This window comes from Limulus polyphemus, unplaced genomic scaffold (assembly GCF_000517525.1).
Source record: "Limulus polyphemus unplaced genomic scaffold, Limulus_polyphemus-2.1.2 Scaffold3937, whole genome shotgun sequence".
NCBI classification, from domain to species: domain Eukaryota; kingdom Metazoa; phylum Arthropoda; class Merostomata; order Xiphosura; family Limulidae; genus Limulus; species Limulus polyphemus.
The window spans coordinates 68,411-84,625 of record NW_013669547.1 but is presented as its reverse complement, the minus strand read 5'-3'; the positions used below and the strand labels follow the sequence as shown (position 1 = coordinate 84,625).

The following is a 16,215-nucleotide window of genomic DNA, read 5'->3' as shown; positions in this document are numbered from 1 at the left end:
AATCATATTTATTTTATTTATATACTACTACCCACATAACTATACAAATATTATAGGGAAAATATGTCACATTTAAAAATAATCATATTTATTTTATTTATATACTACTACCCACATAACTACACAAATATTATAGGGAAAATATGTCACGTGTAAAAATAATAATTTTTTTTTCATGTGCTTGCTGAATGACTCCATTTGTGTAAATGAAATTTATACATTCATTGTCTTTTGGTCTCACATTAGGAAGTTTGAATTATTAACAATTTGTTTTGAAGTTTGACCAGATTACAGAATTTTAATTGAACAAATAAGCTAGATTTTTGTCAATTATCTAAAAACTTATCAACCAACTTCTCAGAGAATTAGTGAGATACAAATTTGAGTTACAAGATAATCTGTGTAATAAATGTGATGGTTAAGATAATACAGTGCTCATATTTTGCAACAGCTAATTTCTTTTATGCTGCAAGCTTGCTGTACCAGCATATTGGAGAACAAGCATAATATAGTTTGTGGAAAGACTTGTTAAATATAATTTTACAAAATTGATATATTTTTGGTTGCTTGTTTTGCTAAGTAAGGGGGTGACCTTGATGGGTAGAGTAACTTGTTATCTTGTTTTTGTTCTTATATTCCTGTTTTCCAGTCACATCTGGAAACAGAAATATTGAAAATATGTAATATAAAAGTAAAGAAAGTTGTATTGAAATACATTTGAAATTGCTTGCCCCACAAGAAAATGATATATTGTTAATCAGAAAGTTTTTACTTTATCTACCATGTTTCAAGTCATGCCCCTCAGTGGTAAGTCTGAAGGCTTATAACACTAGAAACTGGGTTTTAGTACTCTTGGTGTAGTTTTGTGTTTAACAACAAACAAAGAGTTTTAAGTCATTTTTTTTCTTACTAGTGAAAAGAACAGTCAGATGTTCAAACAGACAAAAACAATACCTGTTTGTGTGTGTGTAAGGCAAGCAGATTCAGATCTCTTCATGAAAGCTATTTTTAAAATTTTAATTACCCATAAAATAGTCTAGCTCTTGCCAAAATCCATATTAACACAGCATGATCATTGTTAATAAGAAATGATAGATATTGCCCGATAAAGCTTAAAAATAATTTTTTTTGAATGTGCTAAATAGTACACACTATATTATGAATGTATTATCATGGGGCTTCATGGCCTTCCTTTTGTGACCATTCTAGTAACTTCAAGGGTCACAAAGGACTGTGAATCATGATATTTCTCATTTTTTCGACTATTGTAGCAACTTGAAAGGTCACAGGATACTGTTTTTACAGTGTGAATCATGAAAAGTCACAGGATACTGTTTTTACAGTGTGAACCATAGTTTTCCTAATGTTGTAGCATCTTCAAGAGTTACAAAAGGCTTCACAATTTGTGAATCATTATTTTACTATCACTACTATCATAGCAACTTGAAAGGTTAAAGGACTATTTTACACATTCTATGAATTGTGGCCATCCTCGCTTTTCTTACAATCATAGCAACTTCAAAGGTTAAAGGACTATTTACACATTCTATGAATTGTGGCCATCCTCACTTTCTTAACTGTTGCTTAAATTTCACTGATGATCAGTTACTTGCTTAATCTGGCTCATACCATAATAGTCAGTGTTCATGAAAATTGATGAAATGTATATTGCCTAGACACCATCACATTTGTCATATCCCAGTTAGCCTGATGAGACCTGGTATTGGACAAAATGCCTCATCAACACTGGATATGGTACATGTAGTTTATTTGACATATTGTAAAATATTCAACTATACTTTCACTCTTGGGCTCTTAGAATTGCAGCAACTTTAAAGATCATTGAGGACTGTTTTACACAGTTTGTTTCAAGTTAAAAGACAAGCATGGGTCAAGTTGATGTGGCATGCATCATTATGGATCTAATTAATATGTAGATGTCATGAATAAGAATGATATGATACACATCATCATGGATCAAAGTAATGTGGTACACATCATCATGGAACAAAGTAATGTGGTACACATCATGGAACAAAGTAATGTGGTACACATCATCATGGAACAAAGTAATGTGGTACACATCATGATGGAACAAAGTAATGTGGTACACATCATCATGGAACAAAGTAATGTGGTACACATCATTATGGATCAAGTAATGTGGTATACATCATTATGGATCAAAGTAATATGGTATACATCATTGTGGATCAGATTATATGGTAATGCTATGGCATTTTGTAAAATATGTAAAACCAACAGTTTTAGCATTTTATGTTTTAAAACACTTGCAGTTACTTAAGACATGGGAGCTACCCTGTCATTTCGCCAGATAATTCCTCCTTCCCAGACCACATGGTTGTGCCAACAGAACAGGTTTACCACCTAACCACCCGTACTTCCGTCCAGCCCAGCGAGATGCCTGAATTCCACCTTTCAAACCCCCTACCAGGAAGCTGGTTTGCTGTTGCATTCATACCAGGCTGGAATCAAGAAATTAAACAACAGGTAAGACCACTGTTAATTAGGTTAGGTGTCATCCATTAAAAATATAAGATGAACATCTTTGTACTCTGGGATCAAACTAATGTGGTATGTGAATATACCATGTATATCTATCTTCTTGTAGTGTTATAATATTTATTCTGAATTCATTGTTTTGAACACTATAACACTAGAAACCAGCTTTTGATACCTGTGGTGGGCACAGCATAGATAGCCTATTGTGTAACTATGTGCTCAACTACAAACAAATTTAATGGTCATGTGTGTGGGGAGATACTTTGTGATTTGAGGGTTTCGTGTTTGATTCCCATTTGCACTAGTTTTGTCATCATTTCTTTGTTATTGTAAAGCTACTTAGGCTATCTTCCTTTATCACTAAATTTGAACCACCGACTGTAGGGAAAGCAACTGATTGATGGCACCTACTACCAACTCTCTGGCTAAGTATTAAATAAAATCTAAATCTATGGTTATTTTAACAGGTGAAGTTACTGTAACAGTATTTTTTAATGTTGTATAAGCAGGTGCATATCAAGGGTAAGGGCCCAAGAGGTAAAGATTTCCCTCCATTTTTGTTCTAGAAACTAATAACTGTATAACTTAATGTTGTATAAACAGGAGTGAATCTAGTGGAGGGGTCCAGAGGGCAACCCCCCCCTCTTTTTTTTTAGATCTAGTAACTTATTTTATGCTGTATAAGCAAGTGCAGGTTTAGGGAAAGAGGATCAAGGTGGTTAAAACTCTTAACCCATCCCTTCCACGTATTGTTTTCAGAAATCAATAACTGTATTATTTAATGCTGTATAAGTATATACACTGATTTAGGGGGGCTGAACCCCCTCTGTTTTTTTCCAGAAATTAATAAAAAACAGCCAGTTATATCAGATATGTCAATGTTTTATTTGATTAGTCTATTAATTACTGTAAAAACTTTCTTCAGTTTTTCTGTAGTCAACGTCAACACAGCTGGAGTTACAACAATATGAAAATCAATTAAATTTTGTCATGATATTTGTGATTTGTCTTTTTCCAGACACTATAAAATTAACAATGTGTGTGTATGCTCTAGATTGTAGAGCTTTGTTTTCACCAAAATTGGTACTGCTTAGGACACCTGCAGTTCTTATAACATATATTTGTTACAAAATCAATTTTTTATTGTTTGGAACTAATAACATTCACAAGAATGGTATTTTCATACTGTTAATGTCCAAGTATAAGTGATGACTTAAAGTTTAAAACAGACATCCTTTTTATGAACTCTAAAATATAAATTTAGGTGATTTTATAAGTTTCTTAGAAGTAAAATTCTAACTATTTAATTTTAATTACAAAATTTGAAATGTTTGCCTTTAACTGTTTTTATTCTCGTATCAATCATTATTAGAAATAAAGATGTAAGCTTTGAAATCATTAGATTATAACACAATTGAGCTACTCAGTGGTTTAGTAGGCTTTCCAATTGATTTTATTACTAAACGTACTAGAAGGTGTAGCTATAAGTAAGAAAAATAATAACATCTTTGACATTTCTCTATTTTATTTTTTATGAACATCAATATTGTTGTCAAACATCATGTATTGATTTTTGCCTGTGTTTTTAAAAATTAATTTATTTTGAACAATGAAAGAAATATTCATATAATTTTCACATGATGCAGGCCTATAGCCAAACTTAGTTATTTTTCTAAGAAGTATTTTATTTTTTGATGTTTTTAGAGTGATAAAGTTTAGATATTAAAATTTGTTGTTTTAAAGTGTCACAAAGTAATATGATTATTTTCACCGACAAAAATTCAGTAGTTTGATACAGTAATCTTGTCAAAACTTGTAAAGAGAAATCTATGAAATACTCATAATCATATTATTTTCAGGTTGTTACAGATTTTGTACTTCCTCTAGCTTTTCACATATTTTTTATATGTTAATTCTAAGTTTTACGCAGTATGAACACAAAAATATTTGAAAATCCATATTTTGTTGTATTCTGACACTTAGTGAAGAAAAAAGAATATTTTAATTTCTACATAGCTTCAAAGAGTTTTCCTGTAAACAAAAGAACATACTTGTCAATTTTTACTTTTCCTACCCAGTTCAAAAGAGGAACTTTATTTTCACTAAGAACCTTTCACCCTTTGTGAATATGTTATTTATTTTTTGATTTTCAAGCATTTTCCATTAATTTTTGTACAGGCCTTGATTGAAACCTTGATATGTGGTTTGATCACTTACTTATAAAACAAAACATTTAAAGCAGCTACGAAGAAAGTTTAATTATGATTGGATAGAGCAAGAATTAGACTATTGTGTATTAGTATAATAAATATATAGGTTCAAGAGTTTTCTTTTTTTATAGTTTCTCTAAACATTCCATTAGTTGTGAAATTTTTTTGTGTGTTAAATTATATCTGTTTGAAAGCTACAGAAATAGTTTTCAATGAGAAGACATCCAATAATCTGAGATAAGGTAGGTAAGTTTATACAGTTCAGAGATGGATAAAATAGAAAACTTTATTAATAGTTTCACAAAGTAACAAATGTACAACGTTTGGAGAAGGTTTTGTCATCATCAGGTTTAAGTAGATTGCCTGTACACAGGAATATATATATATATACATTATGAAGCAAGGAATTCACATGACTAGAAATTGCTTAAGGCTTAATAAAAGTATTTTGTTGGTGTTTGGTTCTTTATTTAAATATGGTCTTTTTAATTTCTGATACTTATAGTATGGTTTTATTGTATTGCAATATTTGTAAACATGAGTTGTTTTTTTATGTTCACCAAATAAAATAAAATTGTCATCCAATCAGATAAGTTTACTATTGAGTAAGTATGGTAGATGATTACAAAATATTGTGATGACAGATCTTTATTAAATATCGTTTTTGTGGTTATCCTATTCAAGCAACATACATAAATAGATCATCCAACTAGCTATTTTATTATTTGTAATTGTAATATTCTTTAAATAAAAACATTATTACACAATATAGTGAGAGTATAACATTATTTAACTATCAGTTTATTTGATTTACATGAGACCAGTGTGGGATTATTGCACATTTGATAAAACAAACAATGGCAATTCTGTGATGGTATTTAGCCAACATTAGTGATTTATTTGCCATATACGAAGTGTCTGTAACATTTGTGGGAAACTTTTTTGACAAAAATGTTGTTTGCAAATGCACAAATGGTGATATTCAGAGGAGGTCTATCACATGAAATCAAGGGTTATTCAAAATTACTTAAAGACAAATCAATATACAAAAAAACGGGAAAATTAACATAATGTTAGGATAATGCAGTAGTTAAGAAAGTTAAGACTTTGGTACAGACTGGGCTTTTTTTTCTGCTTGTATAAGTTGTTGGGGGCATGGTGCATTAAACAATTAATCAAATGTAATTGATTAATAAGCCTGTTTATTAACCAGTTAGCAAATACCACTAATGATCCAGCTCTAGTCTTAGCATTACAACAAAATCTACCAAAATATTTATTTTGAAATTAATATTACCATATTGTTGTTTGTATTTATTCATTTTATCAAATTTCTTTACACTTTTAAATCAGCTGTGTAACACAGGGAAATCTTAAGAATAGAATAATGTAAAATTAGAAAAAGATCTAAAATTATAGCTGTATTTGAAAATCCAAAATACTTTATCGAAATTGTTTTATGAACTATTGTAGGTGTGAGTTTTTCTGTTCTCTTATTGCTTGAGACACCTTTATTCTGAACATAAAGCTTAATAAATCTTGTATGATTTTCCGTACTGCTCTTATCTTTCTACGTAAACAAGTTCCTGTGAAACTAAGTGCAACATGTAAGAGATGCAGTTCCGTCAACATCCGAGTCGCCTCATGTACAGAACTTTTCTGATTACAGTACATAAAAAATACTGAATAATAATCAAACAGCAATAGTCAATCAACAATGTATGAAATTAATTAAAGAATACTTAAAGAAAAGATGAAACTTCCTGAGTTTGGACCAACTTTCGTTTTTTTTAAACCTAACTTTAGTGAAATAACTTCTCAGACCTAATAAGCAGCTTTGTAAATTTGTCTTCCAGGAGTTTTTACTCACTGATATTCTGAACCATTAATTATATATATATTATCTGTACTTTGTTTTTATAAATTTTGAAACATTTTCTCATCTTTCTAACTGTAGAATATTAGCATTGCTTAAATGGCCTAAGGAAAAATAAAGTTTCATGAGATGGTATTGTTTGATGTTTTAGGGCATAAGTCATCGGTGCCATTACAGCTTAGCTTCTATGGCAGCTTGGAAACATGAGCCAAATGTCCATCATCTACATCCTGGTGTGTCACATGAGATGGAAGCAACCTCTCAGCTGCTTCTGTACAAGTAAGTGTTTATACCTACATAAAAAAGAAATCTAGAATTCATTGGTTAACTGTAAAGATAAAGATAATTCCATAGAATTCCAAGAATTGAATAATTGTATTTAAAAGAGTTAGAAAAAAAAGTGTATAGATTAATTGTACGTAGTCCCAATAAACCTGTTTGTGTGTGAAGAAACTGATTATGTTATTGAATGGAACAAGAACAAATTGTTGATATATACTTTGCCCAAAATTTAGTACTAGTATTTTAGTGAATAAACATTAAATATCTTTTTTTTTAGTCACTTCCAACTTGATCTGATTCAATTGTATTAATTTTTGGATTGTTGTGTTTATATTTAGGATTTATTGATATATCTCAGTTGTTTGCTGATAATTCTAATATCTCTTACTGACTTTTTATAAAGTTGTGATAATTCTAATACTCTTACTGACTTTTTATAAAGTTGTGATAATTCTAATACTCTTACTGACTTTTTATAAAGTTGTGATAATTCTAATATCTCTTACCGATTTTTTATAAAGTTGTGATAATTCTAATACTCTTACTGACTTTTGTAAAGTTGTGATAATTCTAATATCTCTTACCGATTTTTTATAAAGTTGTGATAATTCTAATATCCCTTACTGACTTTTTATAAAGTTGTGATAATTCTAATATCTCTTACTGACTTTTTATAAAGTTGTGATAATTCTAATATCTCTTACTGACTGTTTATAAAGTTGTGATAATTCTAATATCTCTTACTGACTGTTTATAAAGTTGTGATAATTCTAATATCTCTTACTGACTTTTTTTAAAAGTAATCATTGTCACACAAGTTATAACTATATCCTTGCTTCACTCTGCACAAGTTAAAAGGACTGGAAAGGTACACTTTCTACCTCATATATTATTCTATGTAAAAGAAAACAGAAACAAGAAGCCTTCAGAGTAAGCCTTCTTGTTTTTATTTCTTCTGCGTACAGGGTTTCTGCCAACTGGATTAAACTTTTAAATAAGCAAGTTGAACCAATTATAGGAAATTGATTTTATCAAATACAAAGAATGGAGTTTTTTCATATCAATGGAGTGGTTGTGTGTGTGTTGGGTTATTGATTAAATTTTGCTAGTTCTTTAATTACGTATTAGTAAGAATCCCATTGTTTTTTGGTTTCTTTTCCAATTTAAAGTAAAGAGCCATTTGGTGATGGCTATTGCCAATTGTCACAACTGAAATCTTTGTAATTTTTGGTGAAATAGTTTAACGTAATTATTTATGGTAAGTTAGTGATAGGATATCAATCATTGTCATTGTTAGTAGCCTAATTCTAATTATGTTAAAGAGTTAATTGTTTTTATTAATTAGCTACTAATTACTAACTAGTTCTTATGTCTTTGCCACTAAGCTGAGGGCTTTTCTATGTTGGCTGAGATCCAATTACCATAACCTTACTGTAAGTATTAATGACTAGGTATGACCCTGGACTTTGTAAGGAATTTAGGGATTTTGAAAAAAATTAGCTGTAAATAGCTAAAATGACTAACCATCTCATCTTCCTCTATAAATGTAAACAGCATAATTTCTAAAGGACTTAAAAGTTACCTATCAACACCCCTTGATGTCAAAAACTGAATCTGAAATTTAATGAAGCCATGTTCCACAATAGTCATATAAATAAACATAACATTAATGAGCTATATCAGAAGATTGATAATACAACAGAAATTATCAAGTTATGCTCAGCTAATGAAACATCAACACAAATATACACGTGTAATAAAGAAAACAGATAAACTAAATCCTGTAGACTCTTAAATGTACTATAATAACTTATAGTTAAATGATCGTTAACAGAATTTGAAGAAAGTGTTCTAAGTAAGGGATTATACTTTGCTCCAACATATAACAGTACACCCACCTTAGATGTAATTACAATCACAGAAGATGCATTTTGCAGCCTACAAGAAGGAGAAAAAGAAGAATTCAGAATAAAAATATTGTCAGCTGCCCAGAAAGCTTTGAAATGCAAACCATGCTGTAACACCACCTATCAGAAAAAATGTCCCCCCAGAAAATTGAAGAAAGACAACATCATAACAATTTTTCCAGCAGATGAAGGAAATACTACTGTAATCATGGACAAAAAAGAATACCACATTATAATCTGAACCCTAGTCAAAAATTGCCACTACATGAAGATAATCTAATCAACTGCTAACAGAGAAGAAAATTAATCAATTCTTCAAAAAATTGCACAAAGAACTTGGAACAAACAGAGTCAAACAACTATAGTACTCACCAGCACCATTCCTAACATCTATGATTTACCTCAAAATTCACAAACATCCCATAATAAACTGCAGAGATTAATCAAGACAATCTTTAGACAGATATGTTGTAGATGTATTATTTACATCTGGACCTGTCTCTATTACAAAAAACACATCTGGACCTGCATCAATATCAAAACCACACCCACATTCATATAAAAAGCACACCTGGACCTGCGTCCATTATTTAAAAAAACGTCTGGACCTGCATCAATATCAAAACCACACTCACATTCATATAAAAACCATACCTGGACCTGCATCCATTATAAAAACACATCTGGACCTGCATCAATATCAAAACCATGCCTGCATTCATATAAAAACCATGCCTGCATCATTATAAAACCACACATAAATTCATATAAAACCACACATAAATTCATATAAAAACCACACCTGCATTCATATAAAAACCACACCTGCATTCATATAAAAACCACATCTACATTCATATAAAAACCACATCTACATTCATATAATACCCACACCTGCATCAATATAAAACCACACCAGCATTCATATAAAAGCCACAATTGGACCTAAACCCATATAAAAACCACACCTGAACCTGCATCAGTATAAACAACACTCCTGCATTCATATAGAAACAACACCTACATCTATATAAAAAGCATACCCACATTCATATAAAAAGCACAACTGGACCTGCATTCATATAAAAAACATGTTAAGAACTCATTACTTTAGTGGGATTATAAAAGCAATCATATTAACTTCACAAAATCCAATGATCAGCCTCTACTTATCCAACCTTTTCATTAATGTACCAACCCCTGACACACTACAGATACTCTGCCAACAGATTGAAGACGTTAGAACTATTAATCTGATAATGACGACGTGCTTCATACTTAAACATGTTACTTTATTCTCACTAAATTTTGTTCCAGTAATAAAACCAGTGGATAAAATTGTTTAAAACTTGACAAGAACTTCCATAAAAGTATATAGTTTGAGAAAATACTTAATTTGTTTTTTCTACTATTTCTAATAAAAATTCCTTATTTAATGTACTTATATGCACTCAGACTCTGAATAGTTCACCTGAAAAGTGATATTCATTTTGAGTATAAAAATACTATTTATTTTCTTATAGTTTTCACATTTCACTTACATAATCTCTAGAACTTGCTAAAGTAATATCTAATGTGTTTTTATATTTTATTTTCCATTTTTCTACCATATCACTAACTATATTGTCATCAACGTACAGTGCAATGAAATGCTTAAAATTAAGAAATAGAAATTTATATATACCTTTCAACTCTTCATTGAATAATCCTAAAATATCTTCTATGGGTCATCTGCATAATTTCATGTCTTTACCTTTTCACTTACAGTTTTTTTTGTTTTCCTTTCCTTTCCTGTTCTTTATCTTTGATTATTTATTCAGCATACATCAACAGGTGCCTGCGGATGATAGAACGTTAATATCAGCAGAGACGGTTTAACAACCAGCAAAATTTTGTTTACACTTGTAACTTTGTGAACAATTGTTTGGTGAGGCAAGGCATAGAATAAATTTATCAGATCATTAAACCTTTCAAATATGAATTTTCAAATACAAATAATATGTATTTAACTAAAATATAAAAGTAAAAGCAATGGACTAAGCTTTTTTTTACTTCCTCTGCAACACGCAAATATCGTCTAACTTCCCTGCCCTAGTTACAAAACATAGTGGGAAATTGGCTCCTTTTATTGATTATAAACATACCATTCAGGTTAAAACTGTCACTTAGCAACATGCTTCTACTTTGCAAGTGGGAATGGCTTATCTTGAAGTGAGGAAATTTTACAATGGTTTGCTATGGGACAAGTTCTTGGAATGTACTACCTATATACTGTACTTTGAACGTCTGCACGTCATGGTTTACATTGCACTCACAGTTTTTTCTATACCAGCTATTACTGTTGAGATTTTGTAATTGTGAGTGAGTAATGAGATAACAAGTTTTAGATAATATTTTAGAGGTTTATTTTGAAATAAAGAAATAAAACTTAGATAATATAAAACTTTGAATTATAATGTACTTGAAAATAATTTCATTATAATACATTGGTAATAAAGTGGTTCAATTAACTTTTGAATGTTACTCGGTAACATGTGCAGGAAGGGTTTTAAAAATGGGATTGTGGTTATAGGGTTAAGGGACACATCCGACTGACAGTCTACACAATTAAAAAAACAAACAAATTTCTGTGTCAACACAAGCTATTTCCAACATGAAGATAAGTCCCGTTGACTAAATAATTCACAAACTACTTAAACAGACAAAACCTTGCAAGTAATTCACAATGAAAATAGAAAATAAATAAACTCCAGTTCGTGGGCATGACACATAACTCCTATGTCACAGAGGTTTATGGGAAATCCACAGATAGAAGTGAGCTAAATACTTTGATTATAAATCAAACAATCTTAACAGTGCAAAGGCAGGCATCAAAGATTGCCTACCAGAATGAACAAGATTTGTAATACTGAAGAAACTTACAAAATGGAAGAACACATCATTACACGTGCAACAATCCTTAACAATGGATACACAGAACACTTAATAAAGAAGAAAATAAAAAAGGTAAACACTGAGAATAAACAGAAGGACAATTACAAACTTACAACCATATTCCCTCATGTCAGGATTTCTCTGAAAACACAAAAATTATGCAAACAATGTTAAGTCAGAACAGTATTAAAAATTCACAATGTAATACAACCAAACTAGTACACACCAAATGACTTAAAGACCAAATATAGAAGTAAAACACCATTTAAAGCATTCTCTGTGATTGTGAATACCAATACATTGGAGAAACAAAAGTTTGAATTCAGCAGAATAGACATACAAGACTTCGTAATACGGATCTCCTAGCCCATCATACCAGAGAGGAAGACCATATAATAAAAAGGAATAAGGCTGAAAAAATAAAATATGAACTACACAAGAGAAAAGAAAGAAAGATAAAAGAAGCATTTTACATCCACCTAACTTATAAACACTCACTCAGTCAACCTAGCATAGTAATCAGCAAGACTTGGATACCCCTCTTGGAAACATTCAATAGTTGATTGATTCAAATTGTAATGAGTCGAGTGGATAATGCACAAAACTTCCATCGAGAAGTCCAATGATCAAATCCTGGCCACTAACAACACAGAAAACAGTTCTCCCCAGTAGCTGAAATGTAGGATAAGAACTAGTTAGTAATTAGTATCTAAGTAATAAAAGAAAGAAATAAGTAATTAATTATTAATTACACTTAGGTGATCTTATAGGCTATTAACAATGACAGTTTAACTATTTCGTCATTTCTGAGCTGTAGTAAATTGTAACACTAAATCAAGTGGTTATAATCACTGGTTATTTCTTGAAGTTCACAGAATGATATCTTTTTTTTTATAGGGTGTATGTTCCTGAAGATATATGGCTGTTGAAATTGCATATTTCTAGTTGCTCTTTAGCGAATACCAATACAACTGATGGATACAACTTTGGCAGTGTGCAACCCTGTATTCTTGGATTTGGTGCTAGTGCACACACTTTTCCTCTAATCAATGATATGAACTTTACAGGCATGAACCTGAAGGAATTTGTTCATGTTATTTCCCAGCCTCAGCTTGACACGTACTATTACCTATCTGTTGTATCACAGCTCAAGACCACTTACACAATTACAGTCAAGTTTGAAAGTAAGGATTTGACTTCATTTAAAAATGAACTTGATAACCACAACTCTTTATGTATAATTAAAGTACATTTGATAAATAAAAGTAATATTTAAAGTTAGAGCATACTTAGATTTACATAAGCCAGTGAAGTAAGCATAAGAAGTTAACAAAATTTTTGTTGTACATTAACTCTCTCCATATGGGCTCTGTCAATTTAACCGACTATGTGACCTCATTGTACTCATTTAAAGTCTTTATAGATTTGATACTACTAACTTTTAATATAGTGTGTATATCTTCAGGAAACTTGACAGTCTTTCAGTAAACATTATAAGTCTTTCACATACAAAAAAGTATATTTTTTATTGAAGTATTTTTGATAAACTAAAAAAAGATTTGTCTGTGAATATATAGAGTATTTGTTTTGAATAGACCATGTGCAAAGTGATTTTCATGTTAAGATTAAAAATACTTTTTTCATCTCAAAAATCTCAAATTTCATTTGTGTAATCACTAAAACCTTCTAAATACACTTTGAATGTTTGTTTTCACTAAAACTGTATATTTTACCTGTTGTTTTCTCTACCCTACCTTTATGCAAGGCTGGTCAACTTGACTGACCTCTTAACAACCAAAAAAAAAATCTAAATTACCCTCTTTTTCTTTCTGGAATGACTTCAAATTGTAACATGAAACTACATTTGTTTATCCTAAGTAGCTTTATACTCTTAACAGTATACATCTAATTATAATTAAATGTTATTGTTTTATTGCCCTTTGAACTGTGTCTAACTACTATTTGCACCATTACAAGTTGTAAATCACTTGGGGAATGTGCAGCTCACATTACGCTATCAAATTATGTGTGCATGCTCGTGAAATATATTTATTATATTATACTATTATTATTATTATTATTATTGTTTATTTTACCTAATCTAACCTTAATTAACCTATAGATCTGTATTTTTATATTTTGGTTACTTTTATAATAATAAATAAAGAAGAAACATGAAAAACAAGACAAAGTACTTACCCTTGTATTATTTTATTTTGCTGTTGACTGTTGATGTTACTTAACCCTACTTTTTTATACTGATGGTAGTAATGCAAAAAATAATTTTTATTTAATTAAATAATGCCCCAAAAAACATAGAATGATAACATCAAAAAGTAGACAATTTCTTCTAACTATCACAATTGTTCTGGCTTTCTAACTATGCGACAAGAGCTGTTACAAATTCATCCAAGCTTGTTGTTATCTTTCCCATGGGAACGAAGCTTATACTAACAGAGAAATTGACAATTCTCTGTTCAGAGCACAATGTAATATAATACATCATTTGATAGATGAAAACCTTGGCTTTCTATTTGTTATAGATAATACCGAATTAAACCTAAGAGAGAACTATGATAAATCCTGAAAGAGAGGATGTCACAAGTGGGTATGGCAAGAGGGGTCTGGTTTTGTGTTCGATGGCTCTGTAACCAAACAAAATTGAAAGCTATAAAAATTATGGTTTGTCTGAGCAATGATGGTTTTATAGTGAGGCATTTACATTAAATTTCATACTTATTGGAGGGGTGGTGAATAAAATAGAGAAGATGGGTTGCCTACAGAGAATGTCATTTTTCTCACACTAGGGGGATATTGTAAGATTTTTTAATATATTGCCTTATAAAATTAAGAATTTTAAAGTTTATACTATTAAAATATGGATTATTAGCGACAATTTTATGCTATTCTAATTATTATGACATAAACAAAAAGTAGTTTAATAAAATTTTGAATGTAAGCTACTAAAACCTCGTGATGTGTGCAATAAATGATGCCTGGGCAGATAAAGTTAAACATTAGTTTACCTTTAGAAGTAGTTGCTTTAGTTGGATGTTTCTAAATAGGATCATGCATGTATTAGTTATATTTCGTAATAATAAAATATCTACTTGAAACTGTATAAGTGTTAAAAGATTTTATAACTTATCACTTGAAGCTTGATTAAATATACTAGCTTTCATGGTTAGAGTCATTTCACAGATGTGTTCTGAGGTTGAGAATAGTTTGATAATAATATTCATTGACATAATCTAATATATGTCATATATATATCTAGCTTGCTCTGTTGTGGTTCATCCAAGTCTTAGATTCAACACACACACTGTTTCAAGGAATAAAACACACGAGAGGAATGATGGGGAGGAATCCATCAGCCCCATGTTAGCCTGGCTAATTGGTCGAGAACAACCTCAAACCAGAATTGATTTGTACAGATTTAAAGCTGATGCTTGGAACAAAGTAATGGGGCCTAGTTCACAGTTTCTTAGTGGTACGTGTGTTCCTGTGGTTCCTCTTGCTCGTATTCAACATAATCAGATCTTTGTGGATTCTTTCTTGTTGCAGGTAAGTGAATATAACTTAATTAGACTTCCAATTCTACAGGTAATATGACTTAACTAGGGCTTCTAATTCTACAAGTAATATAACTTAACTAGGACATCTAATTCTACAGGTAATATAACTTAACTAGGGCTTCTAATTCTATCGCTAATATGACTTAACTAGGGCTTCTAATTCTGCAGGTAATATAACTTAACTCGGACATCTAATTCTACAGGTAATATAACTTAACTAGGGCTTCTAATTCTATCGCTAATATGACTTAACTAGGGCTTCTAATTCTACAGGTAATATAACTTAATTAGGACTTCTAATTCTATCGCTAATATGACTTAACTAGGGCTTCTAATTCTACAGGTAATATAACTTAACTAGGGCTTCTAATTCTACAGGTAAAATAACTTAACTAGAGCTTCTTATTCTATCGGTAATATGACTTAACTAGGGCTTCTAATTCTATCGGTAATATGACTTAACTAGGGCTTCTAATTCTACAGGTAAAATAACTTAACTAGGGCTTCTAATTCTACAAGTAATATAACTTAACTAGGACATCTAATTCTACAGGTAATATAACTTAACTAGGGCTTCTAATTCTACAGGTAATATAACTTAACTAGGACTTCTAATTCTATCGGTAATATGACTTAACTAGGGCTTCTAATTCTATCGGTAATATGACTTAACTAGGGCTTCTTATTCTACAGGTAATATGACTTAACTAGGGCTTCTAATTCTATCGGTAATATGACTTAACTAGGGCTTCTAATTCTACAGGTAAAATAACTTAACTAGGGCTTCTAATTCTACAAGTAATATAACTTAACTAGGGCTTCTAATTCTACAGGTAATATAACTTAACTAGGGCTTCTAATTCTACAGGTAATATAACTTAACTAGGGCTTCTAATTCTACAGGTAAT

General features: G+C 30.6%; 1 protein-coding gene across 1 annotated transcript in view; it reads left to right on the top strand.

Annotated features, from left to right (window-relative positions):
• The window catches only part of LOC106470313 (transmembrane protein 8A-like), a 44,026-nt gene that overhangs the window by 7,301 nt on the left and 20,510 nt on the right, over positions 1-16,215 (top strand). Inside the window, exons 3-6 of the mRNA XM_022398938.1 lie at positions 2,298-2,511; positions 6,761-6,888; positions 12,630-12,916; positions 15,010-15,296. Of these exons, the coding sequence (XP_022254646.1) occupies positions 2,298-2,511; positions 6,761-6,888; positions 12,630-12,916; positions 15,010-15,296 (916 nt within the window). The remainder of the gene's footprint in view (positions 1-2,297; positions 2,512-6,760; positions 6,889-12,629; positions 12,917-15,009; positions 15,297-16,215) is intronic.